Source organism: Leuciscus leuciscus, assembly GCF_965113295.1.
Source record: "Leuciscus leuciscus genome assembly, chromosome: 19".
Lineage (NCBI taxonomy): Eukaryota > Metazoa > Chordata > Actinopteri > Cypriniformes > Leuciscidae > Leuciscus > Leuciscus leuciscus.
In genome coordinates, this window is record NC_138743.1 from 27,964,115 (window position 1) to 27,986,440 (window position 22,326).

The 22,326-nt window shown below is 35.9% G+C and overlaps 3 protein-coding genes across 3 annotated transcripts in view; 2 read left to right on the plus strand and 1 right to left on the minus strand.

The window, feature by feature from the left end:
- Positions 1-4,420: 4,420 nt before the first annotated feature.
- ociad2 (OCIA domain containing 2) lies at positions 4,421-7,204 on the plus strand. Its single transcript, XM_082146512.1, has 7 exons — positions 4,421-4,613; positions 5,244-5,337; positions 5,973-6,026; positions 6,452-6,499; positions 6,622-6,745; positions 6,852-6,934; positions 7,150-7,204. The coding sequence occupies exons 1-6, from the start codon at positions 4,524-4,526 to the stop codon at positions 6,931-6,933; spliced, it is 492 nt and encodes a 163-aa protein (XP_082002638.1). The 5' UTR covers positions 4,421-4,523; the 3' UTR covers position 6,934; positions 7,150-7,204.
- Positions 7,205-9,076: 1,872 nt separating this feature from the next.
- Positions 9,077-13,013, minus strand: ociad1 (OCIA domain containing 1). The gene is made up of 8 exons (XM_082147595.1): positions 12,770-13,013; positions 12,506-12,590; positions 12,285-12,338; positions 11,519-11,566; positions 11,253-11,385; positions 10,715-10,944; positions 10,390-10,542; positions 9,077-9,815 (listed from the first exon to the last, which is right to left on the minus strand). Exons 1-8 carry the CDS (start codon positions 12,827-12,829, stop codon positions 9,778-9,780), a joined length of 801 nt encoding a protein of 266 aa, XP_082003721.1. The 5' UTR covers positions 12,830-13,013; the 3' UTR covers positions 9,077-9,777.
- Positions 13,014-13,960: 947 nt separating this feature from the next.
- The window catches only part of fryl (furry homolog, like), a 101,259-nt gene continuing 92,893 nt past the window's right edge, over positions 13,961-22,326 (plus strand). Inside the window, exon 1 of the mRNA XM_082147532.1 lies at positions 13,961-14,236. The gene's annotated coding sequence lies outside the window, so the exon portion shown is untranslated. The remainder of the gene's footprint in view (positions 14,237-22,326) is intronic.

Below are 22,326 nucleotides of genomic sequence, written 5' to 3' on the forward strand. Positions count from 1 at the left end.
CTAAATCCAATGGCAGACTTGTTTGTTGGTGTTTGTCTGTGTGGTGTGAATTGACCTCTAAACAAACCCTGATTAAACTAATGAACTTTACCTCACATAGGACCGTTCATGTTGATGGAAGTCATCACAGTGAGAACCAGAACACTGTGAGGATGTATGGTGCAGGCAGGTGATAGTTTTATTGAATATTTATAATGTGGTGTGAATAGAAGATTTCTAACAACACATTGTTAATTGCTTGTATTTTTCATTGTCTTCATTGTCATTCAGAAAGCACTGAATTAGTCGGCTGGTGTTGACTGTCTTCATGATAGGCCTTTTTGAAAGTGAATGTATCATGGCAATCATATTTTACCTGTTATTCTACTGCTGTTGTGCAAAAGACGACTGTATCTTGCATTTTGATTATATTTAGCTAGTTGTCCATTTTTGTTCCGTTGTGTTATTTGTTATTCAATGCAGTTTAGTAAGACATCAAATGACCATTAGGTGTCGCCAGATAGGCTAGGCTAGGATAGGATATCACTGGCAGGAGCCAAACACTGGTAGGAACACATGATTTGTGAAACATCACGTGGATAAACAAGCAGGGAGCGCAAGTTATTCATTTTATCAGTTTGTCGTCATTACAGCTCTATGAAAAGGACAATGTTTAAGCACAGTTTATTTTGTTTATTTGCAAAAGCTGAGTGGGATAATTTATCGTTGTGTAGTAGGCTACAGTTTATTATTCAGTCGTATAGAATGTCAAGGATCATGTGTTTTGTCTTTTTAGTCCCGATCTTGCGAACATCAGACAAAACGGGAAGACAGCTGAAAAATAAAAAAATATGTAAAGACACTTTCACGTGACTGACTCAGGAGCTCCCATGATGCATTGCACGCTCAACTTTTAACATATTAGTATCATATTTAGTGCTTTATTTACATCTATACATCTTAAATACAAATTCTAGTAGATTTAATTGTTTATTGTAATGTACTGATTTGGTTGGTGTTACTTTGTAATAGTCACAGTGTAGCCTACTTGTCGTCACTAATGTTCCTCTCTTAGGCCTACTGGACCCTAATTTTACATTTTAAAAACACTCATGTGTATAATATCTCATAAATCTTTTGCCTTTTACTAAAGATTTCCATGGGGCGGAACACAATGAGTATAACAAAATGTTTTATGCCCTGCTTATGGGCAAAGAAAGAAAGAAATAATATACTTGAACCTAATATGAAATCTGATCAGGATGAATGATAATGCTGATTCTACATGTAATAGTTTAAATTGAATTCAAATATTGTATTAGTTAAATATAACCAAATATTCTTAGTAGGCCTATATGCTTCAATCCAATTTTGATAGACTGAACTCAGGTGAGGTGAGTCAGGTTTGTGAGGGTAGTTGTGTTGCTGTACACCAAATAGTTTACTTTTCCCACTGTGATGTGATGGTCTACAGATCAGTTGCTGTGTTTGACGACTTCATTACGCTGCTAGTTGTCACACAAGGACGAGTACCCGTCTCTGAGATTCGTGTGTCCGGTGTTACAATATTCAGTTCCTTAAATTTTTTGTTCCACAGTTTACCTTTAGGCCTATACAGGCATTCAGATAAATGGTAACATAACGATACAGCAGAGTACAAGATAATAACCTATGCTAGTCCATGATAGTAACAAATAAAAAAAACATTTTATTAGAATAGCTCGATTTGTAATCTGTCTAGTTGTCATTGAGTGACAGTACTGCAGAGTGTTGACAACAATGCTTGAAATAAACCTCCACAGATGCATCTTTGGCCTAATAAAATGTAGGCCTAGCCTATATATAAGCTAGTCTGGTGTGTTTATTCCGTGTCATCAACATATTTTTCTAAACTGGGAAAGAACTGTGCGAAGTGAGATTGATGTTTTATGTTTACCCGGCGTCAAATTCGTGTAAACCCCATTCCTGGCCACATGTCAGTGTCCATGGACCACTGGTTCTTTGGTGAGCTGTGAGGATGACTGTCGAGTCCACCGGTCTTTCGCAGTTTCCCCTATAATGTTGTAGGATTTTGCCACTGAGTTCGGCTGAGGTTCCGTGTTCCGGCGGCAAAGTGACGTCTATGCATAAAAAAAATGGGGGGAAAAATTAGCCTACATTTCAAGAAACAGATATGGGGGATCACACTCCTTTTTTTAAAAGATCTTTTGGTCTTTCTTGATCCATTTAGGCTAGCTATATATTTGTCCTGTTCCACACAAGGTAAAGTAGGCCTATTGCATTCTGAAAATAACGTTTTTCAGAATAAGAGATGGTTTTTATACATTTCTTATTTCTTGAAATTGCATTCAATGAGTCATAGAGTATTTTAAAATCTTTACCAAAATACCCCAAAAGATGGCTTAATAGACATTAGGCTACCTAGGCCTATAGCTTAGGCTAAGTGAAACTTCTGAGAATTAACATTTAATGTGTTGTCAGTTATAGGAGAACCAGTATAACAGTCCAAGAAGAGCCTATTCCAACTAATTTGCTAAATATATGCTTCCAAAAGTCTTTAGAATAGATGTAGAATTAGTTTCGGGTTCAAGGTTGCAAAAAGAGCACAGCGTTGAGACCTTTTACAGTCTATTGAGAAATCTTTGAATTTATTAAGAAAAGAATTGCAAGGATAATATCTCTCTCTGCAATATTTTTAAATGAACTTCTTTTTATCTTGTTGGGCAATAAAAACGTATTACTCTCTGACCATATTTTATCAAAAGAGGCAATAGACAAGAATCTTGATTGAGACGCTTTCTAGTGGGAAATTTGTTACATTTCTTATCCAAAATATTAATACCTCCAATAAAAAGTTTTGCCCAACAGTCGAGTTATAATGGACTTTACTTTGTATCTGTACAAAGACAAAGAAAGACAAATATCGTACTTTTTACTCCACTACATTTCTGTCAAGGTCCTTGAGTAGAAAGTTGTAACGTCAGTCAGGGGATGATTTTGGTTGCAGACGTTGGATTTTGGTTGGAAATGAAAGTCAGGTTGACGTCAGAACCCGATGTCAGATTGACGTCAGAACCCGACTAATGTTGGTCTCTGACGTCAACCCGATTTTCATTTTCAACCACAATACAACGTTTGTCCAACGTTGGAGATAACGTCAATCTGACGTTAGATTTCTGACATCAACCTGATTTTCATTTTCAACGTCGGGTTTGGTCTTCTAAATGCGAATGTTGTCATTGTTTTGGAGCACACTAGCTTATAGATAACAGTAAGGCTAACATATTCATACTAAAAGCCAAAAAACTTTTAATAGGGCACTATTTAAGGGAACAGCCACTTGGGTGTCCGAAACCATTGTGGACGTTATTGAGTGCACTTAGTCAATCTCACATTCAATCCCACTACTGGAACTGTGTTCTAGAAACAAATTGGATATTGATATGAGGGTAGGCAGGCACAGATTCAGAGGCATAAGGTACTGTAAGTATTACATACAACAATGCAACAATAATAAAACAATGCATTGACATTTACTTTTTACTTCTGATACTTAAGGACTTTTAAAAACGGGTACTTCTGTACTTTTACTTAAGTAAAAATCGGTCTTTACAACTTTTACTTGTAACGGAGTCATATTTGACCAGTATAGTATTTGTACTTTCACTCAAGTAAGGAAGTTGTGTACTTTGTCCACCTCTGAGTACAGTGTCTAGGTATAAAATAGCCATATACACAATTCCTTGCCAATGCATGAAAGCTATTAAAAATATGAGTTGATGCACCCTTATTTCTCTGGCAGTCTATTTATGTTGCCTCTATCTTCTCTTCTTCTTCCTACTGATTTATGACCTTTTCTTTCTGCTGAAAATAACAAGTGTCTTCAAAATGTCTTTCTTGTATTGGTCAGGTCTTCGAATGCTAAAGTTTAAAAGATTATTTTTGAGCAGTGCAAGTATGTATAACCCTTACTCTTCCAAGTTTATGAAAATGACAGATACAGAGTGAATTGTAGTGGTGTGAATGTATCTGGGTGCGTCTATCTAGGGCGAAATTGTGCGATAAAGATTTATCAGAGTAGGCAGTGAATGTTGGACAGAGGTGAGGTTGCTGACACGAGTATGTGTCAAAACAGGAAATCGGCACACTTCAAAAAACTCAAATGACATTGAAAGGGGACATTTGACATTGGTAAAACACCAGCACTCTTAAGGTATTTTAAGCATGATGTAATGTGACTGCTACAAAAAAAAACCATGCAGAATTGGGTATCAGATAATTAGGTTCATATATTTTTGTTCATATTTCAAATACACAGTTGCAGTGTGCATGTAATTTGCAGGGCAACCATGACGTTGCATTTGGGTTGAAACCACAATGTTCACAGAAAGCAGGACATCACAGCACTGCCCCCAAAGGGAGGTGCATGTACAAAGTTAAGGAATGGAGAGGTGGAGCTCAATGAGCAGGTCGAAAGAAAAACAGCAGAAAGACGTAGTAGAAACAGAAGAAGCAGAACAGACAAAGAGAAAAGAGAGGAAGACATGGCTGAAAAAGACATGACCACAGAAGGACATCAGAGTACAGAAGCAGAAGGACCGGTGGACACAAAACCCGGCCAGTCTGGGTGGAAGGTAGGAGAGTGTTGAGAGGTTTGTTTATCTTTTAAAAAGACTGCAGCTAAATATTCATGTAGTGTCTTTTAACATTGAATAAAAATTAAGATCTTTAGCATTAATGTGGGTCTTGTTGTATCAGTGTTTAATAGCTTGTTAAATGCATGTACAGCAACTGAGTGTTAGTTCAGATCAATGTTACAATGTTAAGAAATAATGACCCAATACATTTAAAATGTGAGTTTTTATTTTATTTTTAAGAGTTTCTGTAATGGTTTTTTTAATTATTATTTTGTGGTTACTGTGTTGAAGAATGGTGCTTGTACTTAGGCTATGGGCTGATATGGAGTGAGTTTATTTGATTCAGTGAGTGAGTAACAATTTTACTAAAGCATCTTGTTTGTTTATTCTATACATTACATATAATAATTAATAAAACTGCGTTAAAGTTTATTTTAATTGTCTTAATTAAATTAACATTTACATAGAATTAGTTTAGGTATGTACAATAAGAATGTTTTGTTGAGCCAACTTTATACATTTGAGTTCCCGTGTCATCTAACCAGCAGTAATGCATGTTAGTATATGCTAAAGTTCATTGAAAGGAGAGGAATATTCAGGAATATTCTGACCTTTTTGCTGTTACAGCAATTCCAATGCCCCATAACAGATCGACGCTTTCCCAGGGAAGATATGAAGCAGATATGGAAGGAATGTCAGTACGAGAGCTTCTGGTATCGAGGTAAAGAAATATGTACTCATACTATCCCTTAAAATGAAAATGCCATCATCATTAACATTCATGTTGCTTCAAACTTGTATTACTTTATTTTTTCTTTGAAACACATAAGAAGATATTTTGAATAAATCTGGTAGCCTAACAGTTTTGGATACCACTGTATGGGAAACAAAACATCTTCACAGGTTGTTTGCTTTGGTAAAAAGGGATTTGACAGGTGTGTACATGTATTTTCAAGAATGTTAGCCAATGGAGTAAAACAGTGGTGCATTTATTATCCAGTGCTTATGTTTTGAATTTGGTTGAACCCTAGCACTGTTTGTGTTGGGGGAAACATAAGCCTCAAGTTTAGTCTACCTGTTGTTTGCCGCTGACAGTGGTCTGTGACCCAGTTCTCCACTGTAACCAAATATTCATTAGAAGGTAAAAATGTAAGATATGAGATATTGATCGGTATACTGTAGTTTCCTTTTCCATCGTCAGTGCACTTCTATAAGCACCCTTTTTATCCAACCAACCCCTTTGGAGAGCGGGAATCATTTCCAAAAATGGGTGTTGGAACCATTTGGTATTTAGATGTTGAATTTGGAATCATAATGTGTAGCTTTTTAACCTCTGACCTGTTAATGTCTCCACAGCTCTTCCGCTCTCTACCGGGAGCGTGGCTGTGACTGGTGGCCTTATATACAGTGGTAAGATTCAGTCTACATAATGTGAAAAAGCATTCGTTACACAAAGCTGTTGGGTTTTAGACATAGAGTTAAGGGGCAACGGTATTAATAAAACTCTGGTTACAATAGTCTGTCAGTCATGCATTTATGAATGAAACACTTATTCTTTAAATAGCCTATTGGGTTCACACAGAACACATTTTTGTGTTTAAAATGACAGATGCAGGGTTGTGGAACAACTTATAACTTGTGTGCAGAGATTACCGCAATATTTCCATCTAGCTCATGTTTACACAGAACAAGAATGGAAAAGCAACGCAGTGGAATTGAAAAATGCATTCTGAATGAACAGCCCCTATAAAGTCTTTAAATCACTGATTTTTTTAATTTTCAATTTTGATTAATTAAAAACAGATAATCCAGTTTGTAATTTACCTCTTTTATAGGTGTCTGGAAACAGTCCAAGCGATTTGGGTATTTCCCTAAACTGCTTTGTAAGTCCCTTTTGAATAATAATGTAATTTCCCACCTCATATTATTATGCATGCTTTGTATCATCAATACAGTGGCAATATACAGCTGGAATACAAACTTATCAATCTACTTTCCTCTGCAGTGGCGGGTATTGTGGGTTTTGCAGTAGGCAAAGCGTCCTATGCTGGGACCTGCAAAGAGAAGTTCAAAGATAAACTAGGACCAGAGTTCACAAAAGGCTTTGGTCCTTCTGGATTTAGACATAAGTAAGTATCAAAATGTGTGTATTATACATGTCATTAACGTGTTGCATGCTGGGAACTGAAATCAATTTTAATAGGTTAATGTCTGTTCATGGTGTCCTTTATACAGACACTGCATCCATGTGTGTGAAAAGTGCAAGGAACAAGAAGCACAATCTTCAACAGCGCCTACTGCACCCACTCAGAGTTGAGGTAATTTTTTATTAAACACACACACACACACACACACACACACACACACACACACACACACACACACACACGTCCAAACACACCCCTATATCTAAACACAAAAGATCCACATAAGTCAACACCTGCACGCTAAACCACACCTACCACTCTGGCGTTGTTCATAACAATATGTGTAATCAAGGCTATAGGTAAATATATTCGTTTTTCTGTTGCAGGATCAACAGGACACTCCTCATCACTCTATGTGTTTTTTTTTTCTTTCTAATAAAATAAATAAATAAAATGTTTTCTTCTTTGAAAATGACGCAACAGAAAGCAGCTGAAATCATCTTGAATGGATCTTAAAGGGATAGTTCACTTTGAAATTAAATTTTGGTATGTTTTAGCTTACCTCAAGGGCATCCAAGATGTAGGTGTCTTTTTTTCCGCAGTAGTTTCAATTTTGATATTAAACAATGGTATTTAATATCCAAATTAAACAATTGGGCGGGTATAGAAATATACAATAGAAGTCACCTTGGCTACTGCAGTTCATTGGAACGAAACCGTAGCCAATGCGACATCTAGTGTATATTCTAATACCCGCCCGCGCTCTCAGATCACTTGGACGTGGCTGTGTACAAGAGGTAAAAACGATATAAATACTGTTCGTTTTCTCACACAAACCGCTCGTTTCGTGTCTTGGGCCATCAATGTGTACTTACGATGGGGAATTGTTTAATTTGGACGATGGGGAATTGTTTTAATTTGGACTCTGTGCATGCTCTTTGAGACAGTGACCATAGACCTGCATTATATGACTGACAGACAAGAACGGTTTGACCTAAAAATATAAAAATTGAAACTACTGCGGAAAAAAAGACACCTACATCTTGGATGCCCTTGAGGTAAGCTAAAACATACCAAAATTTTATTTCAAAGTGAACTATCCCTTTAAAACTAACTAAACAGCAGGGGGCGCCAAGACACTGCAGCTATACTGTTAAATCCTGACACTTCTCAAGCAGTGTTAAATCTGGTACTAATGAATCCACCTCATAAGAAAAAGCATAATGTTCTTTGTAAATTCTTATAGGAGCGATTTCCCGGACAGGGTTTAAATGAAGCCAAGACTAAGTAGGCTTTAATCTAGAATAGTTAATTGTGTATTAAAAATGGCTTTCTGAAATACAGATTAAGTACAGATTAACTAACACCTAAACTATGGAGTCCTGAATTAAAATAAACAAGATTAATTTAAAACCAATTGTTCTAATCTGAATTAGCAAGACAGAGTTTGCCAATAAAACAGGAAATTAACCTAGAAAATCATAAAATTGCATGGAACTGAGAAGCAAATCCATGGAGAACAATGGCAGCAGAAAAGGACTGCAATAAATCTGTATTGTTTATCCTTTTGATCTATAGGCTGATCTGGATTGATCTACAATAATTGGTAGGCTACCCCTAATTATTATGAGTAAAATCTCTGAAGTATATTCCCATTCATATTTACAATTGTTAGCACACCAGGGTACAATTATCCAGCCATGGCTTCCTGTTTTACAGGACTATTAAATATGAGGGAACAATATAAGGTCAAATTCCCTCAATCATCCACCACAATGAGTAAAACCAAATATAGTTCTGATGTGCAGCAAAAAATTGTTGAGCTTCACAAATTTTCAGTTGTTTTACTTTAATAAGTTTTTTTTTTTTTTTTTACTTCAATGAAAGGTCAGGTTTTTGTGAATTTTTTGTTCATTTGCAAAGGGTGCCAATAATTCTGGCCATGACTTTATGTATCCAAGTAAAACATGTCTTCTCTGAGAAACAACGTTAATCATAAGTTAAACCTGCCTCATGGCAGGTTTGATTTAAGCCTTAATTTAGTCCGGGAGTAGCTCAAGTCTTCCTCCAGGAAAGAGATTGTTATAAACCAATATTTGCTCAACTTTTCTGATTCTTTGTTTACTTAAGTAGAGAGGGAGTGGAGGTTTCAGATCAATTTTATGACAGTAAAGAGATGCCTTTTGAGTTGGATCATAATATTGTACTACAGAAAGAAGTCATCCAGATCTGACTCCTTTAAAAAAAAAAAAAATTAAAAAAAAAAATATATATATAATTACCTTCACAAACAAGATTTCAAAGTACAGTGAATGAATTACAGATGTCAAAGGCTTTAATTGAATTTAACATTTAATTGTGACTCTTAATCAAAAGAATAAAAACAAAAAGACTTTAAACCTCAGAACACGCATATCCTTATCTCTTATCTCTAGCTCAGAGGACATGACTGTAATAACTGCAACATCAGTGAATGATGTCATTATTATAATGAGTCCAAGTCTAATCATCTCTACTGTTATAACCTACAACACTGTCATAATCGTCACTTTGTGCACAGCTTTAATGTTGGCTGGACTATAATTTCAGTGGATAAATCAACTTTGATGCTTTTCTTCCATCCCCATTTTCCTGGGTTTATATTGAAGAAAATTGTATCTAAAGTACTTGTATTTATTTATTTATTAACAAATCTCAAGCATATTTGGACAACGTCCTAATCAATAAAACACTGATACTTTGTTAAAATGATTTAGCTTAAATCCACTTAAAGCTAGAAGCCAAGAAGATAAACATTTGTTTTCAAAGCACATATGCCATCAAAAGCATTTTTATTCTAACAAGTTTGCATTCATTTCCCAAACTAAGTTTTGCTCCTTAAAATACAATCATCTTCAAATCATCGTTTGATTGCAGCTTTTGGTCTGATCTGGCAGAACGAGGCGTGACAACTCCACAGAAGTCATTGCGTTTGGATCTTGAGCTCTTCAGACAGTTGATTCTCCAGGTCACTCTTACTCTTCCCAAGCATCTCCATACTGGTTCTTTTTAACTGGAGAGGTAAGAAAGAAACCGGTTTATGGATTAAAAGATACAAGGACATTGAGATTATTAAATAATTGCTAACATTTTACAAAAAAGTTCCATTAGTTAACAGTGGTTAATGCATTAACTAATAATTAGCAATACATTTGTTACAGTATTTATTAATATTCATTAAATTTAGTTAATAAAAATAAAACATCATTGTTATTTCATGTTCAAGTCAATGGAAGTCAATGGCTACCATCAACTGTTTTGATTACTGACATTCTTCAAAATATCTTCTTTTGTGCTTCTTAGAAATTCATACAGGTTTGGAACTACATATGTGCGAGTAAATGATGACAGTATTTTTATTTTTGGGTGAACTATCCCTTTAACTAGTGTATTCACCACCAATTGGCAATCCAACACAAAACTGTTTCTGAATTATTTCATGGATGCTTCGACATTTATATGTTAAATATTCAACATGATAAGGCCAACTCATAACTTTACTGGCTTTTAGAATCCTTATAGGTCTCACAAATCATTGTTGCTATAGACTTATTAAAATTTTAGGGAAATCAGATACTGAAGCTCACCTTCCTTAGGTGCGGCCACCTCTCTTTGTGGTTTCATCAGTGTTTCAGCTTTTTGTGTGAGAGTGACCTCATAGTTCTCTCTGTTCTTGCTACGCAGTTCCTCATACAACACTGGCTTCTTCTTAGGCACATCCTCATCTGGATAGAACGGCGCTTTGGGATAAATGCAAACTACTTGTTAAACATCTACCAATCAGATGACAAATTCTTATTCAATGACGGATGTCCTTCCTCTTTGCCAAGTGTACACATATTTATATTTGTTTATAGAAGTTTGTATGATTATACATGTTGTTCTGGTCATCATGTGCAAGGGTGGCAGTACCTTGAGAAGAATTATCATCCCTGATGTTAACAGGACCAGAATCACTGAATCCAGAACTGAAAGGAGTGGGGTCGTATGATTGGGAGGGGCTGCTGTAGGTATAGTCACTTGTGTAACTGCTGTAACTCTCAGGCATAGGACTGACTTCTGTTGCAGGTTGAGAAACAGACTCAGAACCAGACTGTTGAGATTCTGATGTGTTTAGATCTGAAAATTCTGACTGGTTTGTCCTTTAAAAAAAAATGAGATTTTTTATTTTATTATTATTGTGTGTAAAAATGACTTGTCTTAAAGTGAATTACTTAAATAATAATGTATATTTGTTTGAAAGGATATGTTCGATAAAATATCTATTTTCAGAAACAACTAAAAATAAATAAAATAACAAACAAACAAGTAATTAAATAAATAAAAGTAAAAAATTATATATATATATATATATATACATACAAACATTTTTTATATATATATAGAAATAAATAAAAATGTATATATGTAAGAAAAAGTGTGCAATGCTGTGCATGTAACATGTTCTTACGCAGAAGGCATGTTATGCAGACGTCCCTGTCGTAGTGCCTCTCCCAGTGGGGAGTTCTCCAGTTTCCTAAACTTTTCTTGACAGACCCTCATGTAAGACATTTTCCCACCAATGTATCCAAATATGCCAGCAACTGCATAAAAATCACATACATTCAGTGGAACTTGAGAAAAAGGTTGCCTTTTAATAGTCCTCCATCTTCATATAACCTTGGTTTTAAGTGTCTTTCTATAAAATTTGTATCGGCTGTTGTTCTTGATACTCACTGGCAACTTTTGGAAGAGAGCCAAACCGGGGTGATGGAGCAAGTATTCCTGGAGATAAACAATAACAATACAAGATTTTTATAAACCTTCACTTTATTCTATCTCATGTCATTCCTAACCCTTAAAATGTTTGCTTCCATTTACCATTTTTGATGTGCTCTATGTATGTATGTATGTTGAGCAATGTTCATATGTGAATAAAAACCTTAATTAAATCTGTTCATCATATAAGCGATCATGTGGCTTTAGAAGACTTGGATTAAACCACTCGATTCATTTGGATTTCTTTATGGAATTTTCTTTATTTATATGGATATCTTTATGAACATTTTGAAGCCTCAAAGTTTGGATGGAATGGACTTTCAATGTAGGGACAGAAGTCCATCAGGTTACATAAAAAATATCTTAATTTGTGTTTCAAAGATAAATGAAAGTCTTATGGGTTTGGAACAACAAAAAAGAGAATGAGAATTTCCATTTTTGGTTGAAATATCCTTAAAATTTCCATGACTTCCCCATAACTTTTATAGTTATTTGTAATAACTAAAATCATTATAATTGAGATTTAACACACTTTCAAGAGCAATTTCTAGCTATATCATATCTAGAAAATAAATTATATTCCCTCTAGAACTTCCCATTACTTTTTAAGATTTCATTAATTCCATGACTTTTCCAGTTCCTACAATTCCCAGATAATTCTAGGTGTTCCATGACAATGGAAACCATGAGTAAAAAGAAACTGAAATATTGGATTTGAACTTACCTCTTGATACCATTACCTGAGTGACTCCTATTGCAATGGCGGAAAATGGCAAGGCTGCAAATAATAAGAGAGCAGACATGTTCACAAGTCTCTTTCTTAAGTATTTTCTCATCAGAGGCAAGGACAAAGCCTCTTGAGACAATACCTTGCCAAGTAAACAAAATAAAGGAACGCTAAAAATGTTTTGCTGAATAACAGTCTAGGTCCAGTACACTACTCACATCTGTACCGGAAGCTTTCTGAATTGCACTCTTTGAAGACACGCCTCTCTTCTTCATTGGGAATGTAAGCAGCCCCAAAAGGACCCTAAGAAGACAAAACTATGCGTGAGGAAACTCTATGAAAGTTCCCTACCAACGATCTCATTGATCCTGTAAACAGAAAACCGAGCACACACTTTGCTTTTGAAGTACTTCTGCATGAGATACAGCAGTAGAGAGAGAATATTTGGTTTATAAACACTGTCAGGTGAATTTACTGCCTACCTTACTGGACGCATGTGGGACTTGAGCAGCCGGAGTAAATCCAGACGATGCTTGCGACATGACTGATTCAAGAGACACAGTGCGATTACTAAAACAATATTGTTTTTGCAGTATCCATATGATTACGCGGATAACTAGTCAACGAGACCAACGACACACTTTATTACATGACCTCCAGTCGACTCTTATCAGCAACAACTCTAACCCGGAAGTGCAGGAGTTAAGCCGGAAGCACCAAACCAAAATCTCACACCGCCTCAAAATATATGGAAAGATATTATTTATAACGGTTGTTTATTTTATTCTTTGTTTTCTGTATAAATGTTCAGTTGATGAAGAATACTTTATTGTAAATTCTACGTCGACAAATGCAAATACCAATTGTAATTTACGAATATGAAAGAAACAAAACATTATATAACTATCATAATCTAAATATTTGTTTCTGTTTCTTCGCCTGTGCGAGTGAATTTGACTGTATATGTGAACTGTTCTCATAAGATTTAACTAAGATTTTGTCGACGTTTAATTTGTAATACATGTACATGTGATATGAACGTCAGTTTATATGTTTATTATTCTTATGAATAAAAGATACAGAAAAAGAAAGCCTAAAATATAAAGCGTTCAGACATGTATGTACATGTAAACATATGTAAAAGTATTGATTATTCCATAAACTCGAGCACTTACTAATATTTCTTATCTTATGCCCTGAATAACTACTGATACTGTAGTCTGAAAATAGAAGGAAACGAGATTAGATTAATTTAACAGATACAGATGTTTGCGAAATGATTTAGACATCTTCGGAGAAATAACTTTCTGTCAATATGAGTATTAATAGCTTTTAGGGTTATGTCAATGGCAATTTAATTGCATCATCTATCGACTGACCTCACAACGAAAAAGTAAACCTCATAAACAACGAACAGCAGAGGGGTCTGATCTAAAACTATTGATTTTTTCTAGTCTATGTACTTATACGCAGTGTACGAACGTGTATTTTGACAAACCGAGGGAATTATCACAGAATCATGTGCTACAGCCAATCCAGTAGCAGTACGAGTTGATTGATGGCTGAATCAGCAAATAGAATGGTCCGTTTGTTAAGCGTGTGAATACAGTGCATTCATCGCTTCGAGCACGGGGCGGGGCTTAGCTCCGCAATCTTGACACCGCAGCTCCCCTATCAGAAGAGCGGATTGTCAAAGCCGTTAGCCAGCGCTGCTCCAATCTGTTAGACAGGGAGGTGGGCACGTTGTCATTCGTCGAGTTTTTAGGTGTTTTGCTAAAAAAAGACCGAGAAGATTAGCTATAGGATTGAACGTTAGAGTTCAACGGATGTAAAATGTTGTTATTGTAAAGCTCGAGTTGGTCTCGTCATCTTTTGGAAAGAGTCATCGGGTTTCAGAGCTAGCGCGAGCAGGCTAACTGACGAGGAAAAAGCGCAGCTGCTCTAAAAAGGTAAGAAGGGCCGAATTCTTTTTGACTAACCTCAAATAACCGACGTCTAATTTAAGACCGAGAGGGCCAGCTCTCACTTTTAACGCTTATCGGTTGTCTTATCAGATGCACTTTCCCTGGTGGGATATTATCAGTTGCAGTTGGTAGTCAAGTTATGTTATGTTGACCTGCATTTGAAGCGAAGAGATGAGTGGAGTCAGTGGTTGTGTCACAAAACCCAGTGAGCTGTCTACCTAGACAGCGTTTTTGGTCATCATTGGTGACGTACATGAGTTAACCAGACCATATGAAGCATAAGTTTTAATACACAGTCCACTCTGTGACTTTTTATAGAGTTTTGTGAGACAACACTACGTTTAACCAATCAGAAAAACGTGAGAAATGTGTATTTTGGGAAACATGTATGAAAGGTTGACTGAAGGGAGACGGTTACAAAGCTGTAGTTTGGTGGAAACATCAGTCCTCATATAAAGATCTGCGGTATTAGTTACAGGATGTTACTTTTAAAACCCACCAAGTTCATTGACAACTCTCAACTGGTTTGAAACCACCAGATTGACATTGAACGATCTTTTAATTTGCTTTCTCTTTCATTTCCTTTCATTTGAAAAAAGTACGAAATTGTAGTAAAAACCCCAAAGCTGTTAGTGATGGAGTTATTAATCTGCAGACATGGCTTTGTTCAATACAGACTACCTCTTTTCCCTTTATCTCGTCCATCTAATAAAATCTGTCACTTGAAAGGCTCAGTGATGATTATTGCGTGCCTTATGTAAACATGTACATGAGTCATAAATGATGTTAACAACTCTAGTGTCCCAGCCAGCCTCTCAGCATTTGGTGTGAGAGCAGCATGTTCAGCAGTGAGCAGAGAAGAGTTCACACTCCTGAACACAGCTTTGAGAGGAGTGTGAACTCTTCCTGCTTACTGCTGAACATGACATGTTCTAAGTGTCATGACAGTAGTGTGTCTCTTGTAAACAGTAGTGGGGATTTTGCATTGGTGTTAAACACTTGGACGTCCTTCTTTCAGTTAATGGTCCTAAATCTTGATGTATAGATGTAGAAATATATTTTAATCTGAAATCTCTGCATGCTTCAATGAACTCCGGCATCAGAACCAAAAATCCTTTTAAATGGAGTTATCGCCATAACAAAAATTGTATCATGGAGACCAGTAGCAGTGAAATTTCATTATTCTTTATGCCAAAAACTGCTATAGAATTGAAAAAGCTTAGTATTAGTATAAATATGAATATATTAAATGTAAACAATGCTTGTTTAAATTTCAAATTAAGTAATAATAATTAATATAATAAAACACTACAATTAAAAAGTTTGAGGGTCAGTAAGAATTAAAAAAAGAAGAAAATTATACTTTTATTAAGCAAAGATGCATTAAATTGATTAAAAGTGGCAGTTTTAAAACATTTAAAACATTTACATTGTTACGGAAATTCAGCTTTGCTGTTACAAGAATTAATTGAATTTTAAAATAGAATAAAATAGAAAACAGGCACATACACTTTGAAAAAACAGTATTTTTGGCACTCAGTCAGACAGGTATGTTCTATGCAAATGTTTGGATTGAAAGCAACGATGAAACATTTCAAGTTTCAACATTATTTGTTCTTTAGCTACCTCTATGAAAAGTGACCCACATTTGTTTTTTGACCACTGAAAATGTGTACTATTCAGCATTTTGTTATTGAGCGATATTGAGATCCCAATATCTCTGCAATTGAAGGGCCTTAAAATACATGGATACCAAAAGAAAAGTTTGCTGAAAACCAAAATCTAAAAGGATAATAGATCTTTAATACTACTTTCTTGGGCATGCAAACTTAGAAATTTAGGGCAAAAAACACAAGAGGTGCCTTTGCCCAGTTTTGAACTGCCATTGCCAAACAACAATTGTCATATAATGCAACAAAGATTACTAAAGTCAACAGATTTTACTAATAGACCTACCAATCTCTGTGTACAAATAAAATGCTGTCATCTTTATAAAGGCATTTTTACCCTCCTGTATTTGGGTTTCATCACTACTTATGTTTGTCTTTCTTCAGAAACAATATAACAAAATAAAAAAATTGAGCTGGTGAAGTTTCTGAAATTTGGTTGATTTGACATAAAAGGCCCAATAATATTTTACAATAGCCTAGTTGTTTTTCCTGTATTTCCTGTATTTTTTTTATAAAATAAATGCAGCCTAGGTAAGCATAGGAGGCAAACAAAACAAAAGGTAACAAATCTTACTGACCCTAAACATCTGAACAGTAGCGTATATATATGTGTATATGTGTGTGTGTGTGTATATATATATGGCACAATATTTTCTGCATAATATTGAAGAAAAATGCTATATTCCATTGCTTGAGATAACAAGATAACTTGTTAAATAATGCAATATTCGAAATGCGATATTGCTTTAAGTGTGTAAAATAAATGTACATTTTATTGAAAACTGAAAATTATATAACCAATATATGTGTTTCACATTCTTTCTAGGAAAATAAAGCATCACTACAACTTCTGAAAAGCAGTGTTTTAGTATTACATACAAAGTAATGTCAAATATCTGATAATGTCATTTTAACATCAATATATAGCCTATAAAAAAACTTTTTAAATACCAACAACTCTTTGGATAACATGGTAATATATTTAAGACCTCAAGAACATCCAAGTAAACAAACAAAACACTTGAAACTAGGGATGGATGATTAGGTTTTTTATTTTATTTTAAATGATCTTTGTTATTGAAAATGAAAATAGGAACAAAGTGGCAAATAACCAACAATAGAACAAACACAATAAAACAAAGATACAAATGAAATAAACAGTGCTTTAAGTTTTTCAGGTTGGCCTACATAAGATGTATTTAACAGTAGCACTCAAGTAAGAAACAATACAGAAACTGAATAATCAAATGTAAAACTAATAACTAGTAACACTGCATTGTCTTTTACATTAATTAAATTTACATTGATTCATAATAAAGCAACAAAAGTTATTCAGTCAAGAGCAGTGAGTGATTTTTCTCTTTTTCTTTTGTTGTTTGACAGACAGCAGCAGGTTTACTGTATTAGGCTGCTGTTACTTTAAGACCTAACGCACGGATCCTTTTGCTCCGAATCTGATTCCTTTCCCAATTGTCCACGTTCACTTAAGACGTAACAGTCTGTGTTTACATGAATACTCGTCAAGACATGCATTTTGACTATACTGCGTGTGTATTTGACTGTTCAAGTGCAATAAGCCACAAAAGAGAACTGAATCGGGGATCGCACACGGTCAGTGAGACATCTTTCTGTGCTGGCACTTCGGGGTGTCAGACAGTGCGAGCACCGCAATGAGTTGTTTTCCGCCGCTTATTGTGCTACAGATCTGATATATCTAATGAACAATGCATTGAGGATCATCCCCATATGACAATTTACACAGTGAGCTGTTTGAATATTTCAGGAACTCTTTCCTATACAATTTTTCTCAAGAATCCTAGTGACTTTACTGTGCTATTTACATTGATAACCTAAATTACCTTTTTTAAGAGGTGTTCTCAGTAATTGCCTATTCACTGGAACTAATGCCCCTTGCTAATTAGTTCCACATAAATGAAAGAGATAGCCTATACAGTGCAATATAGTTGTAATCCCATGGGATCATTTTGTCACTTAGGAGGGAGGGGAAAGGGATGAATTGGCTTACGACTCCTCCATCCTAATTTAAATTTAAACGTGCCTGAGGTGGCAGTGTTTTTACGCCCTCATGAACACCCTCTTCTTATTTAATGCATTATTAAGAGCATAATCACAACAGCGGCAATTAGGAAACATAATATAGGCCAGCTTACATACATACAGATGAGTTTTGTATGTTTGCATGGTATTTGAAACATATTCTTCACTTATTTTTTGTGCTTTACTTTTGCCATGAAAGAATGAAACAAGAAGCCAAAACAGTGAGGGCTTTTCATTTTGAATCTTCTGTTGTGTGGTGCAGTATAAAGGGTCTTGTAGGAGTGGGGCCGGACAGTCTAGTGTAGGTGGCAAATTAATGCACGTGGGCATTTTGGAACTCGGGCCTTACAGAGCTGGATTTGACCACAAATGAAAGGGGCATTTTAATGGCCCATCTTTTTTCCCAACAGAAATTAAATAATCAGACATCGTTTTGCCCCTGGCCACTTGTGCCCTTCAGGAGTGTTACGTAATTGCATTTGCTAAGTGAACTGACACAGAGTCTTGTATTCGGCAGACCGGCGAACGCTGGGGATGACTGTCATGACCATATTTTCCAAACGCCTACTGTGCTTGGAGCTTGCTGTTGTGACACCGCAGATCTGCTGTCAGCTGTCTCGCTGAGATTGGAAAGAAAATTAACACAGCATTCTTCTAGATAAAAGACTCTGTTATATTATAGACAAATGACGTGAGGGTTATATTCATAAAAATGTAATCTGTTAGGGACGAATCCTAGGAATTCATAGATGGATAAGCTGGCAAACTGACAGCTGGGTTCTGCACATGCACTTTACTATGTGATTATCTGCATGCATGTTCATAACTTCAGTTGAACAAAAAAAAAACTTCATAAATTGGTCAAAGTTTGATCTGATTTATCACCTGGCCTGGAACATCGGTCCACCTTATTGTTGAGCCCTGCTGTGTATGCTAAAGTTTGCATTGGGTGCTGGATTGAAGTACTGCAGTAGGGGAAACTCTATCAGCATGCACAGGGAACAGAGTGCATTATTAATGTCCAGGCTGCCGGTTCTGTCCGACCCTGACCAGTTATTTTCTTCTCTGCCCAATAATTTATCCCTGTGGCTCATGTTCTGATCTCATACATGCTTGCATGATCTCTGCCGTCTGGTTCTTTCTTCATAGTTAAGACAAGGACAGGGGATTACTCTTACTAATATCAGCATATGAGAGAGAGGGAGATTTACAGAGGACAGATAAAAGCAAACTGAACTGTTTCTCTCCCTAATGCAGTCAGCAGCTGCTGCCAACCTATTGTCTGTCTATGATTTTTGTTTTTGTTTTGTTAATCATAAAAGCACTTGCACAACTCTCTGGATAAAAGCAAAGCCATGGCCATAGTCTAACTGAGAGAAACTAAAAGTTTAATCTTGTTTCAGGGTCGAAGGTAAGAGCGATGACCTAGTTGGCCGGTTTATTTTCTTCAACCAGCTTGGCCTTAGCAACATGGCATTTTGTTTGCATATGTGTGTCTGAACGTTGGTCTATAAAGGTTTCTTATCAGCTTTTACGGGAAGAATGAGTTTAGTGTTTTATGTTCTCTGGAGCTCATTTGCATTGTCGTTCAAGGTGCTGTATGAAAGAAAATGACTGTTGTCAGTTATGAGCTCATTTTTTATCTCCTACAGATATCTATTATGGATGAATTGGGTGCAATTTGAGAATTGGATGTAAACTTTTTTTTTTTTTGTATAAAAAACTCAAACGAAAGAGCAGCATGGACACACAAATCAGATCTGAACAGTTGCGATACACAGAGTGGACATCAATAATTTTAGATCAGATTCCAATCGGATACACAAATAATCGGTTATTTGGTTATTGGACGTGTGATACAGGGTTCCCGCGGGGTCTTAAAAAGTCTAAAATTCTGAACTTTAAATTTAAGGCCTTAAAATGTCTTAAAAACGGCCAGATTTTCATCCGTGGTCTTAAATTTCATTTAGTCAGGTCTAAAAAAGGTCTCGCCAACAGGCCGTTCACATATCGCATCTTTTGCACGCTCAAGTTCGTTCAAATGTAGGCGCGCGCGCTCATAATTGAAGCGACGCACTCGTTTTTTTCCAGGCGCAGCGAGATAAAAAAAATCTCAACTCTTCAGAATCAGAATGCCGCAAACGCACCGCAGGTCATGTGACAAGAACCAACCAATCAGCTTCGCCCCTTTCCGTAACAACATTGAAAGCTCACTCAACTGGAAGGATGCGGGTGCACCCAAACACTAACACCGGTAATACCAGTATCACCGGCGGGGGCTTTTAAATCGCTAATTTCAAAGCGAAAGTAGAATGCGCACATCCGCACTGGCTTTCATAATGGTGCAGAGCAGAGCGAGCATTTTCAATTGATTCCTATGGAAGTTGAGCTTCCATCCATAGGAATGAACTGAAAACGCTCGCCCTGCTCTGCTCTGCTCGCTCCGCGCCAGTGGACACGCACCGCTATGAATGCCCGTGTGGTCGTGCAGACGTGCACATTTTACTTTTTTAGTTTTCAAATTAAAGCCAATTCGGGGGTGGATTGCTTGAATGGTGAGTTCATTAGCCAACTATTCTTAATGAAAAACACAACAACAAAACAGTACAACAAATTTGCTTAAATAGGCGCTTTTACATTTCGCTTTGACACCAAATCTTCAGACATCATCTTGTCAGTCAGCACCTCACTCTCTTGATAAATGAAGTCTGACTACTGCTGCTGATCTGTGCTGCGACACTCGTTAGGCTCACGATTTATTAAGCAGACATGGTCAGTTTTGATTAATTTGCATATCCTGCTAGGGATGTATGAGACTAGTCGACTAGTTGATTAAATATCACTACCTCTGCTAGTTGACTTGGAAATACTATTTACAAATTTTTGTTATATATTTTTTTTACAAAGGCTATGTTTAAATTGCTGTCATGTTACATCTTGAAGTTAATATTATTTAGAAAAATGTAAGCTATATCTGCTTATGAAAACAAAATAATTTCATTTTACCTCAGATTTTGCACGTGTTGGTTTTCTCTGTGACACTCGCGGCAAGAAAAATGCCGCCCAAATGCCACCCAAAAATTTTTTATAATAATTTAAAGACACAATCAATAATCATTATAGCCAAATTATTTTATATATTTACATATAAAATTAGGGCTGAACATTGAAGCGTCAAAGTGGTAGTTGCTTAGCTGTCTATACTCGGAAGTTTTTTACAAATATTTTATTTATCTTAATTTAATAATTATATATTTTTTTAATTCAAGTTATTTGATTAAATATAGAAGAACAGAATTTTTTTTTTAAATTAATGACATTGTTTACAAGCTGTTTTATTGATGTCTCTCCATGGTTGAAACACTTAAGCGATTACATGAGACATGATACTGATTTCGGTAAGTTGTACAGTATCTTATTCCTTCTGATGTTCATTCATGTTTATTCGTGTAACTAGTAATAAAGTGGAAAACATGATCAGTTCACAAGTGCTGTCGCTTCGCTTGACCTGAGGCAGAAACAGCGATCTATCACGCCACATAAGAGCACCAAAACAGTATTTATTGTTTGAATTTTTTAATAAAATGGACAGAATTTGAAATTGGAGACTTTATCATATCAAAAGTAACAGAGCATAAAGCTTATTTCGATTTATTGGAATGGCGTCACACTACAATTAAAGACTATATAGAAAGACGGTTCACTCCTGACTTAATGGGAGAAACTGCAACCCGGAATATGGCGGAATACATCCCGCCTTCTTAGTAAAAGAGCCAATCTCTGATTGGTAAAGTCATTATGTCACCGTTGCTGCCTTTAGAAGCTCCGGCTCCCATAGAAACCAGAGACTCACGGTCTCACAATGCACATGCGCATTGGCTGGTCTAGCCTGAAATTTTTTTTAACAGTATTTGAGCATAAGAAACAACATTTATGGGACAGTTAATGTCAGACGTTTGATTTGAAATATGTTATTTATTTGTGAGTTCAGCAAGCAGTTTTTTACGATTTCAGGATTCCATCATTCAGTTAGATAAGCTAAGACTTGGTCTTGGATGCCTGAAATAGCTGCCTGGAGGCGTTGCAAATATGGCCGCCAATTGACTTTTCTTGAAAGAGACTTTGCGATGTTCTGTTCATTCTTCAACCGAAAGCAGAATAGACTAAAAGATCGATTCTTGGGATTTTAGAATCGATATTGGTTCATTTAAAATCGAGAAATCTCTATATTTTTTGCCCAGCCCTAACAAACAATCATAAGATACTTTTAAAGCAGCCAGCGATCAGCAGGTACCAGTAGGCCTACTGCAGAACAGCAGGTATCATCACCTTAACTGATCAAATAAA